This window comes from Aulonocara stuartgranti, assembly GCF_965226115.1.
Source record: "Aulonocara stuartgranti genome assembly, chromosome: 12".
Classification (NCBI taxonomy): Eukaryota; Metazoa; Chordata; class Actinopteri; order Cichliformes; family Cichlidae; genus Aulonocara; species Aulonocara stuartgranti.
The window spans coordinates 16,988,538-17,010,571 of NC_138948.1; the positions used below are offsets into that span (position 1 = coordinate 16,988,538).

At 41.2% G+C, this 22,034-nt stretch overlaps 2 protein-coding genes across 2 annotated transcripts in view; one reads left to right on the forward strand and one right to left on the reverse strand.

Annotated features, from left to right (window-relative positions):
• Nucleotides 1-193, reverse strand: part of LOC309718491 (solute carrier family 28 member 3-like) — a 43,141-nt gene extending 42,948 nt beyond the window's left edge. The window contains exon 1 of the mRNA XM_082553788.1: nt 80-193. Within this exon, the coding sequence (XP_082409914.1) occupies nt 80-163 (84 nt within the window). The 5' untranslated portion in view covers nt 164-193. The remainder of the gene's footprint in view (nt 1-79) is intronic.
• A 2,962-nt stretch (nt 194-3,155) lies between these two features.
• ntrk2a (neurotrophic tyrosine kinase, receptor, type 2a) overlaps nt 3,156-22,034 on the forward strand; it is a 106,430-nt gene continuing 87,551 nt past the window's right edge. The window contains exons 1-7 of the mRNA XM_082554569.1: nt 3,156-4,481; nt 7,444-7,518; nt 8,766-8,837; nt 9,271-9,339; nt 10,224-10,372; nt 20,761-20,894; nt 21,819-21,951. Of these exons, the coding sequence (XP_082410695.1) occupies nt 4,222-4,481; nt 7,444-7,518; nt 8,766-8,837; nt 9,271-9,339; nt 10,224-10,372; nt 20,761-20,894; nt 21,819-21,951 (892 nt within the window). The 5' untranslated portion in view covers nt 3,156-4,221. The remainder of the gene's footprint in view (nt 4,482-7,443; nt 7,519-8,765; nt 8,838-9,270; nt 9,340-10,223; nt 10,373-20,760; nt 20,895-21,818; nt 21,952-22,034) is intronic.

Sequence of the window (22,034 nt, forward strand, 5' to 3'; positions counted from 1 at the left end):
AACGTAGCTCAAACCATCTTGTAATCGAAATGATCGAAAAGGTTCCAGTTCTTTTAAGATTGTTTTATGCCTTACTTACCTCTGATTCAAAGGCCTCATTGTCATTTCCTTGTTTTCCATCCTTATTTTCTATTATATCCAGCTCCATTTCCTTGCTCTTCATTGACTGTATGTCAGGCACTCACTGGAAGACTTTAACCCCACCTGTCCCAACCTTTTCCCCTCCCTTCCTCCTTTCAACTGACTTCACTCCCCTCTCGAATAGTGTCCACTATTTGTTACTAATGCATGGCTACTAAATGGCTTCTTCTTTTTTTGGACTGCTGTCTGCTTGGATGATCAGATTATGTAGTTAAAAAGTCACAGATGGGATACTTCATTGTTCTTTTGCTGACAGGGATGGTTATTGGTGCATTACTTTCTAAAAGCTTCAGTCATTTCCTTTGGTCCTTTAGCAGCCTGAGAGGACACTCTGTATATGTGCAGACTTTCTAAAATGAAACAAAGCAGAAGTTCATCACTTATTAGATTAAACTCCCAGCTCACTGGAAACATTGTGTTGTACCTTCTGAAAATTGGCTTTTTAAGTATCCCGTCTGCCACTAGAGAGCACTGGTGTATAATCTGTCAGTAGAACCACAATTCAAATGACTTGTAGAGGTTCAAATAAGTTCACGAACCCCCGTGACATGCTGTACAAAACCACAGTAGTAAAGAAACATCAAAACAAAACATTTATATGTAGGAAAATCGATAACAGCGGAGCATAACTGGAGGCATGTTGAACCACTGACAAAAAAAAAAAAAATAAAGAAAACTTTTAACTTGACTTTCTTAAAGTTAAAAGAAAATTAAGAACAATTTCCAAATTTTACTTCCTTTCATTAAAATTGCTCATCATGTCATGCATTTGTTCCTTTTAATCACAGCTCTGCAGTAATAATTCTGTTCAGAAAGTGACATTCAGACAATTTTTAGACTTGTGGGTTCCACTGAAGACTACTATCTCCTCATACTTTGATGTAGCCAGAAAGTACATTAGAAAGAGAAGAGAGGAGGGAAATAGTCCAGACCGACTGAGGTTTGTCTCTCCACGGGTTGTGTGTTGTGTGCCAAACCGCCTCACATTTACTGAAAGAAGAAACACATTCACCTCAGCGATGTTTTCATTACATACTCCCATCTACTCACTGGTCTGCTGTTCCAGTCATGACCCGGGTTCTGTTACTCTCAGCTTTGGGCTAAAGCAGCATATCAGCCCCTTTCTGGTCCCAAATAAATAAACCGTAACAAGTTCTGGTAAAAGTTTGGACTTGAAAATGACAAGACATTGTTCCTCATCTTGTGCAAACCTGAGGTAACAGCCGTAAGTACACATATTGTGTTCTCAGTCAAAGAAAACCCAAGAACAGAATATGATGCAACAACAGGAAGCAGCACAGGTGGCTTTAATGGAGCGACATGATTGCAAAGCAGCGGCCAAAGCAATTATGACTCAACAACGAATGACTGTGACGATAAAATAGGCGATTGGGATTCAACAACATCTGATCTGAAAGGAACACAGGGGAGACTGTGATGATTGTATACTCGACTGTCATCACCTCGAAGTGGATATTTCTGGGAGCAATCTAATCCTGTATCTAAATGGACCCATCAAGAGATTAATTGAATATTATTTGTAGCCCCAGTTTGATGGTTATTTGCAAATACTTGTAAAGATACAAAATAGTTGTGAGCATAATGAATGAAAACCGATGCAATTCACCAGTCTCCACACAGCCAGAGGCAAAGATCTTTACATCATGATGCCATGCTGTTATGGGGGGAGCTGGATGACATCATGAGAATGCGCACATACATCAGCCTCAAACAGAGTTCATCGTTTATTAATAAACAGATTTATATATTTAAATGCCATCTCTGATTTTTATTTCTAGAGCTGATTCATTTATGACTCACCCACTAACATTTTGCAAATGGATGTGTTTTTCTTTTCTTTTTTGTGAGGCAGAACTCATCCAAAAGAAAGTACTTTAAAGGAATGTCCCATCTAATTTCAATAATTAAAGTCTGACTCTAGATAAGCTGCTTATTTTATTCAAAGAAGCTCGTTTTTGGCAAAGGGTTATCAAGATATGACATGGATTAAACCCTATACTAACTGCCAGAGGGGTATGGCTGCCAAATGAAACGTCCAAAGAGACACCTTTAACATATTTGAATGTCAATTTATGCGCGTACAGTTTAAATACATTGAAAGTGGTGATTTAAACCATGAAACATGCTGATTCACAAGAAGCCAAATGTATTGTGTGCTGTGGTAGGCGCACAGTGCTGTATGGAAAACCCATTCTGAGGATGACAGACGGTTCGCCTGGTGTTATTAATATATCACAGACCTGTAACACAGGTTGCATCCTGTAAAGGAGCAGAGAGGAATCTGAATATTCTGTTTTTGTCAGACACAATTTTTTTTAATTGGTACACCCACGTTGCTCTGTGCAGAGTGCATACACCCCAGTTTGTGAGGCAGACACCCACCAGATTGGTCTGCACACAAACAGGGCTCCATAATTACGCTCCTCTATTCAGCAGCACTGCCTGTGCGTCAGCACAAACGTCATATTAGAGCTGCACATGGGGGACGGAACATTGGAGAGGAGAGGAGAGGAGAGGAGAGGAGAGGAGAGGAGAGGAGAGGAGAGGAGAGGAGAGGAGAGGAGAGGAGAGGAGAGGAGAGGAGAGGGAGCCTCGCAGATGTGGCGTGCTGGGGCTTCTGCTGCTTGCAGGCAGATGTTCTGTCATCCTCTGTCTCTCACTTATAAGGTGAACGACTGTGGAGGAGTAGCTCTGTTCTCCAGTTGTAGAGAGCAGGGAGAGACCAACTCTTATGTTAGCAATTCATCCAGCTGAAGGAGATCTGGCCTATAGCAACAGGGTGACTGGCATACAGCCGTATAACTTGCACTCTAAGATGACATGTTATTGATTCAGGTCTGGTTTGGCTGAGAGCCTCTGATCATTATGAAATATGGCCTAATGATTTAATATGGTGACGCCAGGTGAAGTACATGCCAGCTAAAGACCTGATGATCAGTGATTGCTCACTCTTTCTCTGTACATATTACATCCAGCCTGCATCTTTAAGCATCTCTCAGCTCAGTTAGAAATAAAGCTCCAGGATATTTAAACACAGTCGGCTACTCTAACATGTCGAATGAGGATTAAATAGGAAGCGACTGCGAAAAACAGCTTTGTTTTTCATTGATTAGCTGTGTACCGTTCCAGAAGTATTACAGCCAGATGATAATCATAAAAACGATGGCAACAGTGTTGATGAGAATGATTACGACAATTAGAGCCTCTAAATTGATAGCCCCTTGTATCTCATTTAGTCAACGATCTGAAGCCAGGTAGCGGATAAATTAAGTAAGCTGTTCAGAGCACAGGTCTTTCCACGCCTCTGTCTTTCTCTTTATGTCAGATAAGGACGCTCACATCTTGCTACAAGGAAACTTAACTAAACCAAATGAGGATAAATTATTAACCAGACAACACGCGTGGAGAGCGAGCACAGGCTTTGGTGATGTGCCCCTTGAGCAAGAAACAGTTGTGCTCTTCCCCTGACCCTTCCCCCGGACCTTCCTGAGAGCAGGGTACGAGAACCGGTTCTCTAAGAGGGCATCGGTGATGTTTATTCACGGCGTGCATTGATGCTCCTTCATCCTCTTCATCCCGGCGAAGGTGAGGTGCGGTGCTCACCTTCTGACTGTCATTTTGTACACCTACATCACCACCACCACTAACAACAACCGAAAATTACCCTCCACACACGACAACTCTGTCGGGAGGAGGTTCCGGTGCTTGTCAGCTGAGAGAGAGAGAGGGGGAGAGCGAGAGCGATCCTCCTTGGCACACATTGCCAGTGTGGCAGTGAGATTTTGACTAACTGGCTGACTGACTGGGGGATTCTGGAGGAATCACACGGGGAAGGGACTACACGCTCTCCGGTTTTCTCTTTTTCCCACCCCTTTCTCTCCTTCTAGTCTGTCATCGCCGGAGAGGTCGATGGTTTTGTAGCCTGCATCCATCTCAGCGGCGGATTTTGTTTTATTTCTCCTCTCCTCTATTGGCCGAACCGGGGCTGATCCCAGCCAACCTGGGCCGGGCCGTGGAGCTATTCAGCGAGCCTTATAGCTGAAGTTGGCGGCACCCGAGATGAGCGCCTTGAGACCCGGGAGCGGGGCTCTCTCCTCGCCGGGGAGACGGTTTGGGTCGTGGCGGTGCTGCTGCTGGTGGTGGTGGGTGTTGGTAGTCGGGGTGGCGGTAGGTTCGGGTGATCCGTGGATGTCCGCCGAGGCATGCCCCTCTTCTTGTTCCTGCAGCAGCACCAGGATTTCTTGCGTGGACCCGGAGCGGGGTATCAATGCCTTCCCCGTCCTGCAAACCGAGGCAGAGATGGAGAACATCACCGACATGTGAGTTTCCCTCATAAGCACCGGTTCACGGAGAGATGTGAAGCTAATGCATCAGGGGCAAATCAGCATATTTTTCCCGACTTTATCCTTTTCCAGCGGCCCACATTTCCCAGAACTTCCCAAATAAAGAAACGGCATCCTTCACCCCTATTCAGCCAATTGTATGGGGAGCTGACAGATACACAGTCAGCAAAGAAAGCGGCCCAAATGTTGTTTATTTCTGATGTGATGAATGAATTTTAAAGCGAATTCGTAAATCCATATCACTTCAGGTAGGATTTTAAGTAACCGACAGCCTACACTTCTTTCCTCGTTGGCAAGGGTTTGCCTCAGAAAGGCATCAAGTGCAACCCACATTGCATAACAGACTCTTTGGCATCAAGGGGCACATCAGTCTTTCGGCACCAGCGAGGAAACAAGCTCGTTTAGAAATGAAATGCAACTGAAGCTGATGGGCTTTATTCTAACAAATAGACAGCTCAGTCTGCGCGCGTACGTGCTCGTGTTTGTGTGGAGACGCCAGACACTACAGTCCAAATATTAGCACAGACACTTCCCAAGATGGCTTATATGAGTGTAGGCTATCTAAATGAACCACACAGGCGGAGAGAATCGATGCTGAAGAAAGAAAAAAAAGAAAAGTGACGTTTTTCTTGTCAGACTCAACATTTTGCTGGCAGTCTCTTTAAGGTTGGTCGGGCGCAAGATGCCATAAATCTCAGTGTGTGTTTAGATGTACTGTATCATCTCCTCTCCGGGCTGTATTTGAGCTTTTTCCACTCACATTTAATGAAACGTCACTTGGCCTGAAAATGAGCTGAGGCACCTCTGCAGCCGAGACAAATTAAACGGGAGATTAAGGTTTTTAATTGCGCCAGCATATTTCTTGGCAAAGATAAACGGCCTTGTTGGTAATGACTTATGTCGGAGATAAACAGTTTTTATCGGCGGCCTTGGAGAAGCCTTGGAAGCTCTTTGAATGAGCCAGTGTGGTGAAAAGCACTGACTGAGTGCTTGGCTAATGTAAACAGACAAATTACTGATGACCGTGGAACTGCTAATTCCGAACGACCTTGCCAAAAAAAAAAAAAAAAAAAACCTACTGTAGGTCATCGTGCGCCCTGTCGTATGTGCCGTTTTTGGTTGGACTTAGTTTATGACAGTTGATCTGAATCCTCAACAACTGGTCAGAAATCGATGTGCTGTATGGGTGTAACAGCTCACACAGTCTGCGGTGATGTCTCTTTTGTGCCCTAATGTGTAGCCTGCGGTATGTATATGCTCAGAATTCCAAACAAATCATACTTAGTCACCATCTGTTAAGAAAATATCCTTTAGAGGGGATTCAGGGAGGTGGCTGTGCTAATGACTGGATAATACAGACAATCATAAATGGCAATGTGTTTTGTTACGCACAGAAAATGCCCTCCTGCTTAAATACTGAAAACATAACCACGCGTACAGAAATTTCCCAGAGTTTGTATATTCACGCTTGTACCCCTACACCGACAGACAAAGGAGGCTAAAGCACATATGTGGGTATAATAATGGTTATTTAAAAGCTCAGTTAAATTCCTGCCAGCTCACTAAAACAGACATTCAGCGACGGCTTCGTCAAACATGTGCACACTTGTGTTATTTGACAGCAGCGTTATTATTCATCAAGACTGTCTGCTGTTCCCCTTTAGACTCTTTTGCAGGTGTTTATTTTATTTTATTTTGTTTTATTTTTATTTTTTAAGAGCAGACACCGAGTGACTAATTGGTGATTTATTTCCGATCGCAAACGAGTTCGTTCCACTAAAATCATTTTGTCACATTGTCCATGCATCACTGCCGTCAGGCTTTAGTAGTACAGTGTGCTCCTTATTGAGAGATACATTTCATTATCACCAGATTTTTTTCCCTACGTTTTTTTTTCTAGTGGATTGTGATGGGAAATGAGGGGAAGGAAAGGATAGGTGTTGTGCACAAAAGGTTTTCTGCAGCACCCCAGACATGCAGATTGCATGGTGTACTATTTTAAGGAATTATATTCTTATTTAACCACCTGTATCTATGTTACCTACCCCCCTCCCCCCCTTTTTTTCCCAAAGGGGCAGAAAACAGGCAGCAAAACACTAAGTAATCGGAAGTAAACACAACATCCACTTTATATGCAAGCCAAACCAATTGCATTGCAATTTAGAGCAATCACACTGACCAGTGCTACTATGGTAGCAACCCCCTAAATTCACCAGGACCCCCCTGCTAAACAGGCCATGTGCTGTCCCTTCAGTCCTAACTCATTTATTTTTTCACTTGCATCAACTAAAATGTAATTATTATGGCATACATTGAGAAACATGAACTAAAAGTTACACCTGATGAATTTGCAATATTTCCCAAAAGAATTGCTCCTTCATTTCTACAGCCTTCAACAAATCAATCAATAGAGATGGTTTTTCTCACTCACTGCTTGTCTACCCCCTTGGAAAAAAACACATTATTTACTGACCTTGTGATTTAGCAAGGGAGTATGTGCAATAAGTGCAGGACAAAGGGCGGTGCTGTGACTGTTACAGTGTGTTCCCTTGATGGGAAAGACTGTCCAGAGCTTTTGTTTAGCTCTAAATGTTCTCAGAAATCCGACCCCGAAGCTGTGATATTCAAAGATCGCATATACTGCTTTCCAGCACACATTCGCACAGCTAAATTCATTCACCCAAGGGAGTTGCCCACAATCATCTCCTGCTGGCTCTAGAATCAAGTGCCATGCACAAGTGCTGCTGAGGAAAAGAGGCGAGAACTGTTCCTTTTTCACTGCCCCCCCCATCTCCTACGTACCACCTGCACGCTTTCCAGAGTCCTTTTTTTTCATTATTATTTTATTTTGGTCCCTCTGACTTTTTGAAATGCTTCTGTTTATGCTTCCACCTGTTAACAAATGAGCCGTCTCACCAACGCTTGGTTCTCTTGACAGTTACATCGCAAACCAGAGCAGCTTCTCCTCCATCAGCGACAAAGACCTGCACTACTACAAGAATCTCAGGAACCTGTGAGTCTTTAATGGCTTATATTACCCGTGTACCCTTTGAGGTCTGTCTGCATTATTTTAAAGTGTTCTTGTCCAATGTTGGACCCAAACAATAGGCAGCATTTCTATGTACATTCTCTCCTCTTTTTTACTAGTCTTATTCATTTATTTCAGCCTTGTTGCGTTTATCACTGCATCACACAGTGTTTTGTCCAGTTCTGCACTTCTTTATCTTAATTTGCTTCTTTAAAAGAAAAAAAAAACTATAACCACTAGCAACCACTTTCTTCTACCCTGAAGATAAAATCTGTTAGGAAAACGCTACCTAATTTCTCAACCAGTATCCCATTTGCCAAGCAAATTAGCACAAAGCACATATCCACAGTGAGTGTGCTGTATGGTTTTCATTGTGGCTGGACTCATGGGAAAACAGCTATAAATGCAGGAAGTCTTAAATGCTGTGTTTAAGCTTCTATCTGAAACAAATGTCCCGTGTGTCTAAGACACGCTGCACAAACACTTACACTCTGTGCTGTGTTAATGTAATAGTGTGTGATCTGACTAGTCATACAACAATATTTTGTTATGATTCACACTTTTAATGACTAAACACTCAGCCCAAGTGATGCCACACCATCAGCTGCAGGAGATAACATCGCACCAAACGGCAATATTGTCTTACAGCCTCACCTTAACTGATAAAGGGCAAAGACTTTATGCATCCCGTTATAGCATCGTTGTGTAATGCCTGTTGTGTATTAATATTAATTTTTTATGTACATAAAAGCATTTCTATTGGGGTACCATTTACACTATGCCCAGCGGATCCAGTGTATTAGCTTCGATTAGCTCTGATGGATGAAGTTTTTATTGGAGTTGTTTATATAAACGTCATTTTAACAGAAAGGGAGACTGATATAAGATTTTAATATGAAAAACAACCTTTGTTTGTCTCTGTCAGTTTGCATCACAGACATCCCTATATTGGACAGCCAATAACAGAAAGCATGTCCTCTTTTAAATCTCTAAATGTTCATCATTTGATTAGTTCTTTGGACCTAAATTGTTCTACTTTCTAAAAAAAGTGTTGTGTTAATATATATATATATCCTGGTTGTGGTTTGTAGGTCATATAAGACAATAAGGAGAGCAGAATATGGGTTACCAGGTTCTTATTGCTGGCACATATCCTCGTCTTGCCTGGCTTGTGATGTGAGACAAATGTTCATGAAGATACTGATGATGTTCTTGCTTTTGTTTTGTGGCAGAACGGTGACCAACAGCAGGCTAACATATGTATCAAAGCTGGCCTTTCAGAACAACTTTAAACTGCAGTACTTGTGAGTAAAAAGTCATGCTGTTTATTCCTTCCCTTCGATTGAAAATGTGTACCTTTGCAACGCAATGTGAACAAGTCACACTGTGAAGAGAAAATGAATAAGTAAGAAGAAAAGCCAGTGAAGGCAGTGAGATTGATGAAAAACGAAGTCCGCTACAGGTTAACAAGATTTATAATTGATAGTCAAACCGTGATGCAGAGTCAATATAATTAAAGTTTAGTTTGATACTTATTATATTTAATTAATGCGACACTTAAGGTTAATTGTGACAGTCTGTGACAATGTGTGGGGAAAACTTTAAATGAGAAATATAATACAGGCTTATTAGTGTAGATAGAAGCAGACATGTGCTATTAGTCCTAACAACAATCCACTACTTTGCTTTGGTGCTACAAACACTGTCTTCTTCCCTAATGTTTGATTTAATTTCTAGGAATCTGAAAGATAACAACCTGTCATCCCTGTCCTGGAGGATATTCAAACACCTCAACATCTCTTATCTGTGAGTTCAGAGGAACCTTTGCTATCAGTCTTTCTATCCCTGTGTGTGTCTGTTGGTTTACCTCCTAGTTACTATGAGAGTCTTTAGATAAACACAAATACACACAGTAGCATCTGTAATAGCATCTTAGGTTTTTAATCTCATCGGTTCATAGTTCTATTTAGTCCGTAATTTTCCTCAAGCAAGAAAATGGTTTTTTTTAGAAGTTCTTGATTAAAGAGGAGCTGACTTTTTAGTTGCATTCAGAGTCCAGTCAGATCCTAATTTGAAACAGAGAGTCAGAAATAATGACATAGTTGTTACGGGATAGTAATTCAACTACAAACTTAGGTTTATATTGGAACGCAACCGGTTGGTTGTATAGTAAGACAAAACCCTACAATAACTGAGTTGCCTGTTGCAATGAAACATGTCGCAGAGCAGTCAGTCTGTCTGTGTTTATAAATTACATGGAAGTTATCTTTAACCCTTTGGCAATCTGTCTGAGAGTGATTGCAGTGAGTCTGAGTCAGACTGTGATTGTTTGGAGACAAGTTGGCCCCCACCAGACAACCTGTCCAATCCCTTTGCAATCAAAAGTGTTCACCCAGGAGGTTGAGGTTGTATTTTATTCTTAGATTTATTTTCCCCGTTTCTATTTTTCCCCCGATTTAAAAGCTAAATAACAGCACAGAGAGCATGCAGAGATGTTAGTAGCAAAACCTTGTAATGTGACAAAAAAAGAAAAAAAAAACAAATCCCAGAAACATTTAACACTAGTGGTGTCGAACAGTTACAATTCTTCTCTTTCTTAAATCTTCCAAAATGTCTGTTACTCTTTCGTGCTTTGCTATGCTCTGCTTCTCACAGATCTTCAATGTGTGTGTGTGTGTGTGTGCTTCTAGGATCCTGTCTGGAAACCCTCTCCACTGCTCCTGTGAGAACATGTGGATCAAACTGTGGTTAGGAGAGGAAGCAGACATTCAGGAGCTACGCTGCATTGAGGACGGAGGAGCACGCAAACTGCTGTCCAGACTGACATTACCTAACTGTGGTAAGGGCGTGCGCACACACACACACACACACACACACACACACACACACACACACACACACACACACACATAGGGTAAGGACCTGGAAAAAACATTCACAAGCTGTAGCAGAGTGTAAAGCGTTGAAGCACCTGGAGGAAAAAAAATCAATCCTAATAGTTTCCTGTGCAAATATTTTTCCAAGGGCTTGCTTATATTTTGTCGTGTTCTTATGTATTTTTCATATGTCTGACACATCTGTTTTTATGTGCACAGTTTGTATAAATGTGTATGTACACGTGTGCGGTATGAAACTTGATATTTGAAGACAAATGTGCTAAGTGTTTTGGCAATTCTCAGGAGGTGTGGGGGTTGAATGAATAGAGACACTGAAGCTTGCTGTTAACACCTAAGAGGATAACTGTACAAAGAGTACAATTCATGCACTGACTACAGCCTCTGCAGTAATCAGTAATATATACCTACTGGTATGTGAGTAGGACGGATGTGCTGCACGGACAGCATTGCACTTACATGGAGTGTCGCTTAGCCTGTATATTGTAATTTCCCAAGACACTGTGAAGTGCAGAAAGCTACAATGTCTTATGCATGAGCAAGCAAACAAATGACCAAATAAAAGCACGCACGCACACTTAGAGCCTCACTTTCACAGGGCTTGAACATGTTGTTTGCTCTCTGTTGTGTGTCACCAAAACGCCATCAGCGCTGCACAGACTGATTTATCTTTGTCCAGTTGGGATTTTTTCTCATGCGATGCACAGATTAGCTGCTAGATGGAGTAAAGTGAAATGACCGACACACAGGTTATGCATGTGTGTGCCGTTTGTGAGTGTGTGAGGGTTGTGTTGTCCTATAATACTAGGCGGGGTAGGCTTAGCCTTTCTGGACAGGTGTCCAGCCATCCGATCAAAAGTTACGAGTGTTCATCTTCCTGTTTGCTCTAAATTTCATACATTTATGATGTGCCATAGCGCTCTATTTCACTCCTCTGGTTAACCCAGCATGTTTAATGTGATGATAGGTTTTAAAAAATGGCTGCAAGTTCTGTTAAACCTGTCAGAGATTTCCTCTAATCAGAAGTTCATGTATTAAAATTTTAATTTGGGGAGGCTCTGACTCAGGAGGTAGAGGTCCAAGTCCTTCAGCCTGCAAGTCCAAGTATTCTTGAGCAATAAACCAACCCCCAAATTGGTCCTGATGTATCCACCGTAGGGTGAGTGCATCCATGATAGAAAACCCTTGGCTTGTAGCAAAAAGCTCTTCAAGTACCAGTCCATCTAACAATTAAATGTGCGTTAGATGGGTTCAGTATTCTTGTGTAGTTCTATAAAAGTACATGCTTGTATATTGTATCAATTAATGATCCCACAAGCATCAGTTCCTTTTGATAGATACATACCACTGCATGCTGGGAACATTGCACAAGAGCTGCAGTTTTGCACGACCCAGTTGTCTAACCATAATTTGGCCCTTATTAAACTCGCTCAAATCCAGGGGCCACAATGAAGAGGTAATCAGTGTTATTTGCTTCACCTGTCAGTGGTCAAAACGTTATGCCTGATCGGTGTATCCTTGTAGTAAAAAGGTCTATAAGTACCAGTCCATTTACCAATTAGATGCGTGTTATTTCCAGTATTCTTGTGTACTTCTGTGCATGCTTGTATGGTGTATCACTGAAAGCTCTGTCATTACATTGAATGTGCTAGATTAACCAAAGGAGAGAGAGAGAGAGAGAGAGAGAGAGAGAGAGCATCATGATGTATTGTACGGTACACGCTTGTATGCTTGTAGTAAAAAGGTCCATTTACCAATTAGATGTGTGCAATGTTTAACATTCTTGTGTACTTCTGGGGAAGCATTGTATTGAACGAGCAGGTGAACAACATGAAAACAAGGCTTTTATATTTATTATTATATTTATATGTACATGTGTAACCTGGGGGAGGAGATGTCTAATGAAGCTATTACATTATGTCTCAGTGAGCCGTCCCTATTGATTATTTTCCCTTTTGCTTTTACTACAGAAACTACGAGGGTATCGATTGTAGAAGTATTCGTCCTAAGTATTTTCACACACACGTACCCACAAAACAATCTGGCCTGCTTTTATTCTGGAGGTTTGCAGGGAGCCTGACGATGTGTGCGTGTGTGTATTAGCTGTGCTGCTATTTTAGAGAATAAACGCACAGATCTTGATCGTTGCCTGTAGAAACCATCATATGTCTGCTACGTATGTCAGTCGTACGTAGAGCTTACTTAGAGATTTTGTTTTGTGTTCCTTCCCTGTTCTTTTCCTCGCCACATGCAGAAAACAAAGAAACGTTAGTTTAGTCAGGATTTAGTTTATTGCGCGTATCGTTATCAGAGATCATACAAAACCTGCCAAATTTGTGCATCGCTTTGCCTAAGTTGCTCATCTATTCCTTCTTGCTGCTCACCTGCAACAGCAGCATGCTAGGACTATATGATGCTTTGTGTAATTCAGCACATAGATGACATCATTGACTCTGAAAGTTGCTGACTGTATGTACTGCAGTAAAATGAAGTGTTATAAAGACCATCTGCACTGTGTCCCATAGCACCGGTGACCTGCTGTCACGCAGCAGATTTCATTTCCTTTTCCACTGAATCATCATGTTTTGTTCTCTAGGAATAAAAAGACAAAACCCAACTTTTCTAGATTTATGGAAAGCTGCAATATTATAAGCAAACCCCACAAAGATGATCACATTTTAAAAGCAAGAAAAGACGCTTTCCACAGATTTAATCAAGAAACGTTTCTTTGACCTGCCAAGAAACACAGTTAATATTATAATAAAGAATTATGTCTTTACAGTGCTCCACATACAATTACTTACCACATAAGTGTAATGTCAGTTTAAGTACACTTCCAGGACAGGCTTCTACAAACCACAAGGCTTTTATGCTTATGGGAGTGTTTATGAAGCATGAATGTATAAATGTCAGCAGTTATTTGACACTTTATTCTTCCCTTCTTTATATCATCTGTATGAATTTTTCATGAATCATTCTATTTTGGACACTCTTCTGTTCATAAGATGTGTCAAATTACAGGTTGACCTGTCTCAGAGTCTGACCTGCTCTCATTCTCTGGATTTGTTGATTTTTTTTTCCAATCATGTGCACTGTATCTGTCTCAATCTGGCATTTAGAGCTTGAGTTTGACCAGAGTAAGCAAATAAAACTTGTTTTCGCCTTTCGGATGGGGAGTGCACCCCAGTTTATTTTAGTAATGTGGCATTATAAAGGAATTTTCATGTCAGACTTAAATTTATAAGAAAAAAATCATCAGTCAAATCCGCTTTATGAGCCTAATCATGTTTTGGGGTTTTGTTTTAGCATCTTTGTTGTTCACAGAGGAATCAATCTGGTGAAAAATAGCTCTGGGCAATCCGGACACTCAGGGCACAAACAATAAGTTAGCTTGCAGGAAGCTAACAATGTCATTGATAATTCCTATTGATCTGTCCCCTCTACCTTCCCTCCATTAGCAGAGGATATTTTTGGCATTAGCACAGTTACAGCAGGGCCTCTGGAGAGGTGGGCGGGGGACCCCCTGGCAGAGTGACATATGAGTAGGAGGACATGGTGGGGCAGGGGTGCCAAATAATGCCCCAGGGCTAACAGTGATACACCAAAAAAGACCTTTCAGTCTGGCCAAACTGCTAGCCCCGCGCTTCATGCTCATAGTTCTTCCTCTTTATTTGGCATTTTCCATCTGCCTGTCTGCTTTATGTAAAACCTTTCTGTCTGTGGGCCTGAACATTTCTGAGCGACATTATGAAGAAGGCACAAAGAGGAAATGCCCATCGATGCCCTCGGGCCGACACTGATCTCACAGGCGAGCCTCATACGATTCTCCGTCTGTGGACTGTTTATGGTTGGAGCTCCGCCCCGAAAGGATTACAAACACAGAGCCTGTTCAATGTGCAAAATAAAAACATCAGCTGTGTCACTCAGCAAAAATGTTGGCAACGGCAGGTGTTTAACAGTCCCGCTGTTTCTTAATAACGGGGTAATTAAAACAAAACAAAAGAGCCATATTTAACTCTTTATAAAGTCTTTCATTTTGTGTCCTTTTCTCAGTTCCTTCTCCCTTTAATGCCACGCTTGTTAATGGTAAGAAGGGCAAGTTTAAGCTTTTTCCACCATCGCTCTTATAACACCTTTAGCTTCTGCTAAATGAATCAAATTCCATTAAAGTGAATAACTGAAACCAGCTGTCCTGAGCAAAGGGTGCTTTTTCCCGGCGCTGTAGAAATTATAGCAGATGTATTACCAGATTCCCGCTGGGCACATCACAGCACAGGTGCACTCTGCCTTCATCTGTGTCTCTCTCAGTTAGTCATTCCAGTCAAACACGCAAAATGACAGTCAGTTGTTGCCCTTAATCATCTATTTTTTTTGATTGCTGTTCAAAGAATTTTTGCCTCTGTCCCCGTCATTTCCTTTCTGACTTAATTGGCTTTACCATCCAATCTGTGCATAGGCTTTTGAATAGTTGTATAGTAGATAAAACTAAAATTCAGCAGCACAGGCAAACACAAAACAGACCAGATGGCTTCTGTAAGAGTTTGTGGACAGGAAATGCTAATTACATATGTGAACTTTCCTACATGTTAAATAGTGAGGAATAAAGCAAGACACAAAAGATTTAGTAAGTATATTATGTCAGTAAAGCAGTTGGGAGGCACAACACAAAAACACATGACAGATGAGGCAGATTGTTGTATTTGTAGCTTGTAACCTTGTTTTATGAGGTAGTTGAAGTTAAAGTAACAGGCCTGAGAAGTTCAGCTTAATTCAGTTAAATTGTATTTATCTTTATAATGTAAGATAAAGACTCTACAATAAAACAGAGAAAACCACAACAATCAACAACCGCTTGTGAGCAAACTTGGCACTTGGCAACAGTGGCAAGGAAAAACTTCCTTTTAACAGGAAGAAATCTTCAGCAGAACCAAGCTAGGGGCAACCATCTGCCACGGCCACTTAGGTTAAGGGGAAAAAAAGAAAACAGAGGGAAACAAGAACCACTCAGTGCATTGTGGGAAGCCCTCTGCTGTCTAGGCCTGTTGTATCGTATCTTAGAGAAGGCTCAGGGTCACCTGATTCAGCCCTAAATAAATACTCGAATTTTAAGCCTAATTTTAAAAGTAGAGATGGTGTCTGTCTCCCAAATCCAAACTGGAATCTGGTTCCACAGAAGACGGGCCTGAAAGCTGAAGGCTCTGCCTCCCATCCTACTTTAAACAGGAACCACAAGTAAATCTGCAGTCTGAGAGCAAAGAGCTCTAATGGGGTGATGTGGTACTATGAGGCCTTTAAGATAAGATGCAGCCTGATTATTCAAGACCTTGTATGTGAGGAGACGAATTTTAAGTTTGATTCTGGATTTAACAGGGAGGCAATGAAGAGATACAAATATAGGAGAAACGTGCTCTCTTTCTAGTCCCTGTCAGGACTCTTGCTGCAGCATTTTGGATCAACTGAGTTCTTTTCAGGGAGTTTTCAGGACATCCTGATAATAATGAATTACAGTAGTCCAGCCAAGAAGTAATAATGCATGAATTACATTTTCAGCATTACTCTGAGACAGGATATTTCTAATTTTAGAGATATTGAGCATATGCAAGAAAGCAGTCCTACATATATGTCCTGGTCTAAAACGACTGCAAGAGTCCTCACAGAGTTACTGGAGGTCAAGGTAATGCCATCCAGAGTAAGCATCTGGTTAGACATCATGTTTCTAACATTTTTAAGGGTCAAGCACTATAACTGCAGCTTTATATTAATTAAGAAGCAGGAACATAGAGGTCATCCAGGCCTTAATGTCTTAAGACATCTCCTGCTTTCCTTCTAAGGACATACTGCTGTCATTTTGAAGTTTTCATAACTGAAGGATTCAAGAGAGATTAAGAAGGACAGTTTGTGGGAAAGAGGACAGGCGGTCAAAACAATTCAATAAACGATCTTTATTAAAAATGGAAGAAAGTAAGTTCTAAGATTTTGAAATGAGCCAGAAGGATGTCTTTTTGCATAGCTTAACCCTTTTAATGTGGAAAGGAATTACAGCCATTTACATTTCAGTGATTGTGTCTCGTTCCCAAACAGAAGACTGTGTAGAGAGAATCTTTCTCAAAGCTAAGATGACTTTTCAACGCTATTTAACCCAAACTGCAACTTAGCCTTAATTTAATTGCCATAAAAATATTTCCCTAAGAATAGTGACTGCTTTGCATTTTAATGCACAGCATTTATGGTGTGAAAAAATGCATATAAAAGCTTTAAACCTTTCAGAAAGACAGTAGGACCCCTAAAAGTCTGAACCTAATCAAACAGTGCTCAAAACGGGAACAACAACTTTAAACACTGAAAACTGAGACATATAGAACATAAATCTGATTCTCCTGGTTTAAAGTTGTGTTTTCATTCTCAGTTAGATATTTTATTCTTTACACTACTGCAATTTTCTTCCTTCCTGGCAGAGAGAGCTTTTACCATAACAGAGGAAGCAGACTATGTTTGCAGGTGGTACGTGTCTAAGTAGCATCCACGTGAAATACAGGACCTGTGGTTTCCCAGCAGAACATCGCCAAGAGCATAGCACTGCCTCTGTTGGCTTGAGTTCTTTCGATAGCGTATCCTGCTGTCATCTCTCCTCCAGGAAGATGATGTGCACACAACCCGATGTCCATGTGAAAATAAAAGAAAATGTGATTTGTCGACTCAGATGCTCGGATGCTCGATGTAGATGTATTCAGTAGTGGATATATGGGTCAGCATGTCTACTCTCAGCGTTCTGCAGCAAGCTGTGATGCACTGTGTTCTGACACCTTTATATCAAAGGCAGCATTAAGGTTTTTAGCCACACACAGGCTAAGCATAATGACGTTGTGACCATGTCTTTGCTGCCAGTTCACCAGTCGTCCTTCCTTGGACCCATTTGGCCAAGAACACTGAGGAACTCGGTACAATAATTTAAATGTGGCCTAATTAAAATTAAAAAAAAGTGTAGAGAGATTCAAAACTTTCGAATGATCTGATGCTGGAGTTAAGTGTCAGCCTGATTGACTGTAATCTCAGACAAGAGATCAGCAATCATTAACACATCATCCTCCTCCCTTTGTCTCTGCATCATTTGTGAATCCTTCACAGTGCATGAACAGCAGAACATTGACAGGTAAACTTATGGACAGACTTTGTGTTGCGTGCCTCAGTGCTTTCCTCACCTCTCTCTGCTATACATTTTGTCAGAAAACTCTCTTTCTGCCTCTGCATTGCCTCAAAAAACACATCATTATGATGGAGCAGAAGGAAGGTTACATAATAAATGCTAACATTTCTCTGAACATCAATACAAACGTGCCTATTGTGGCCTGTAGCAAAAGCTAGCAACAATGACACTGAGTAATGCTGTCGCTGATGCCGTACTTGTAATTCATCACCCATTCATTGAACATAATCCTGGAAAATGAATGCAATATGGATTCCAGGTGTCAAGGAGTGTCAAGAGCTAGTATATGCATAGGTGCATCCAGGGGTCATTTGTGAAGTTTTCCCCACTTCTCTACCTGAGAGGTTGTCGTTTACAGAAAAGAAAGCTCCTTTGTGACACTAAAATATAGTCTTTAAGCAACGTTTACCAGAGCAATATCACAGTTTCTACTTAAATTGATCATTCTTGCTTATTCCAGTGCAACCTAGTAGTCAAATGACGATGCACAGTATCAGATGCAATGAACTTTGCCTCTTAACTTTTACGAGATTCAGTCTGAATTAGTGGTAAAGCGATGCATTTTCTTTTTATCTGACCCGTCTGACGTGGGCTTTGTGACCCTTGGCTTAAAAGTCAGATGTGCGATCCAGTTATTCAATTCAGAGTCATGGAAAGGTTGGAGACAGTCCCAGCTGTCACAGGGTAAGAGCCAGGTTACACCCTGGACAGATGTAATCTGTTGCAGGGTTAACACAGAGAGACAGACAGCCATTCACACTCACACCTACAGTCAGTCTAGATTGATCTAATTAACCTAATCCCATGCATATCTCCATACAGAGCTCCAAGATTAGAAAAAATTTTTTTGTTGTGGAATCTTTAGACATAATTAATATTCAGTAATTTCCAAAAGACCAATCTTGATGGTACAACCAAGTTATTTCCAGGGTTTTATGTGTCAATATAAGATTAATATAAAACAAGGACAGAAGGACATAGACGCTACCACTTGGATGCATGTCAGAGACGGAATAACTCTGACAGCCTGAGTGGATGAGTGAATAATGAGCTGCTTTCCAAATAAAACACCTCTATACAAGTGTGAAGGCTACAGCAGTGTGGAAAAGACAAAAGAAAAAAAATATTCAGCTGACCTTTTAGTACAAATCTAAACCCTGTTGTTACAGTGAGCATGTGAACTTCAAGTACAGACAAGTGAGAAATTAAAAGCAGCACCTGAATGTGGAACACGGAAAACCATTGCAGTTCCAGATGCTTCTGTTGAGAGGTCAAGGGGTTTCATGAGTCCAAGATGATGTGAATCAAATCCCATGGACACCAGCATCAGTTTTGAGCCCAGCTAAGGATCCATGGGATATCATGTTTCAGCACTGCACTGTATTTATTTGAAAAATATCATCAAATCACAAATTGAGGCAATATAAGTACAGTAATCTATTTATATTTCTACTCATAATAGAAGAATACTTGAAAATTCTGCAATGCATGACAGGAAATAACCTTAAAAATAAGAAGAAAACAAGCAGTTCGACCACTCAGATTTTTGTGCTCTTTAACCTTTATTCTTCCTTCGCTCTTATTGCATGTCGTCTTTATTTGTTTAAACGTATGTTTTGGAAAACATTAGCTTAAACGGTGACTCTAAATTGGCCATGGTTTGAGTGATTTGAGTGTGAGTGTGAATGGTTTTCTGTCTTTGTGTCACAGACTGTCACAATGTAAATGTCTACATCTCTCACAAGAAAACAGACCTACATCAATAACCACCGCAAAGTTCAGCCATGCCTTCACAAAAGATATGGCTCAACACTACTAACAGAAACATAGCTGGGATTTTTTAGTCAAAAGGCTGAATGAAAAACCATTTAGCTAGTGTCTAACTCTCTTGCATGAATATAAATGTCGTGCATCCCTTGCAGACACCCGACTGCCAGAATTTCCTCACAAGTGGCTGCAGGTGAACTATAGCGCGGGCTCAGCGCTGATACACGACACAGTTCCGTATAATTGCTGGTGTTGTCACAATTGCAGGGCGATCTACCGTCCATAATTACAATAAAACCCTTTTCAATCCCACTTGTTGATTCTGAAAACATCTAAGCAGCTAAAGATTCAGGATCACACACTGGCATGGATGATTTAACTACCATAATTGAACATGAGGTCATAACGATCCTGCTGCACTTACATCAAAATCACGGTGGTTTGCAGAGGTTTTATGCTAATTTGTTGGCTTCAGTGGGAGATGTGTGTGTGAGTGTGTGTGTGTGTGTGTAATGTGCAGCCTGCAGATGGCTGTAGTGGCAGTAGAAAGCTGATTTACTGAGAGCCTGTTAAGATATGTCGTTCTGATATAGTAGCTGGGCTGCCACCAGTGAAATGACTGGTTTTTACGGCGTCTCACAGTGATTGAGTGGGTTGCCGTAGTGATAAGTGGGTTGCCCTGGTGATAAGCATTCTGCCGACGGACAGAAGAGGTTGGAAACGGGTGGGGAGAGGATGGGGTTTGATAAGAAATCTGTCCAGTTTTTATCTGCAGTAGCTGTCGACACTCTTCTCTTCTCTTCAATGATGTTATTGGACAGGGGACAAAAGTGGCAAGACTCTGATTGAGTCTGATTGGTCATGCTCAGGTCACATCCTGGTCACCTATGTAGACACACACACACAAACATATATGCACACACACACAGTCACCAGTGTCTTTGCTTTGACAGGGGCTTTAGACTGTGTCCAATCAATTTAGTAGTTGGGCTGCTGAAGACATGCACTAGTAATCAGTGTAACCATCACTGTGTTTGAACTCTGTCTCTTTGTCTGACTGTTTGATTGGGGTGAGTGTGCTTAAATGAAAGTGAGAGAAAGAGAGCAGGAGATTGAATTCGAGCTCTTTCTTTGTGTGTCCCTGTGGTTGCGTGTGTGTGTTTGCCTGCTCTTGTCTTGTTGTCGAGGTTCTTACGTGATTTGTATTTCAACTGAGAAGAAAAAAAACAGCGGCCTTAAACAGGCCTTAAATCCTAAGTTTGCTTCCTTTCCTACCACTTCCTGTCCTGTCCTCTCGCCATCTCTAAACTTTACGTTCTCCTCACTCTTCTCTCCTCCTTTCTGCCCCCTTGCTGTATGCAGAGGTTCCCACGGCAACGTTAACCCCATCCAATTTGACCAAAATGGAGGGAGAGAATATGGAGCTGTTGTGTACGACCTCTGGTGTCCCATCTCCTGAGCTGTTCTGGGATATGATACGTGTCGCCTACTATGAGGTTAGGAGACACACACACACAGACACACAGTGTACCAGCACTGCTGTCCTACTGTTACAGAAATTACGATATTGTGCTCTATGAGCTTTACATTTCAGCATTTCAGTATTCAGACCATTTGTTGCTATGATACTGTTATTTTAATGTTCCTACTCTGATTTCCAATAAATGGCTTATTACCATTAATTATAACTGCATTTTGGTTGCTTGTGTGTGTTGAAGACTTCATCTCTTGCAATCCCCCAAAGTCAGGGAACAGGTTCCGTGAAAATGTAAAGACAGACTCCAGCCAGGCATTTTTGCCCACATGGCTGCCCATTACTAGCTACCTCACAAGTCTACAACAATCAAAGTCTTACATGTAAAAGATTGTAGTAGCTTGCCGTTAGAATTTCTTCCCCCAAAGACAAAAGCATGTACTCTGATTGATCCCCTGCTGAATTTGTAAGCTTGCTCACTTACAAAGAAATGAACAGTCTCTAATCTTTCTGTTAGTTTCATTTTAATGGAGAGAGACAGAATATCAAAACAAAACAAATTACTAAAAAAGTTTGACATGATTTGCATGTCCATGAGGGAAATAAGTATTTGATTTCCTCACAACACCAGAAGAAGGGTTTGGCTACCACAGACCGGCTGTGTCATCATAAAAACAATTAGCAATTTAGAGTATATTACTGTCAACACATACTTTTCCCTCTTGTTTAAAGTGCTATGAATGACATAACCCAGCGTTTCTAGTGTTTTATGCACATATCATGAACATTTAACAGCTTGAGCGTTATCGAGGTCCACTCTGATTTAAAAGTCAATTTTTACTTAATGTGGCTCTTGGACCTCTTAACATCACGATCTGACTTTGAAGACATTGTCTTCTACTAAGCAATCAGTTTTTGTTTGTGCGGCTGCTCTTTTCTCATGCAGATAGCGACATCGGGCCAGACTTCCAAGCTGCAACTGTTTAACCTGTCTTCCACGGATCACAACAGCAAGATCAGCTGTACAGCTGAAAACATTGTAGGAGACAAAGAGTCCTCTGTGGTGCTGAATATACTATGTAAGTTTATCCTCTGGCAAACTGCCCCAATTTAGTGAAGATTAATTTGTCAAAGCATCCCTCGATGCAGCGTAGTCTTTAAA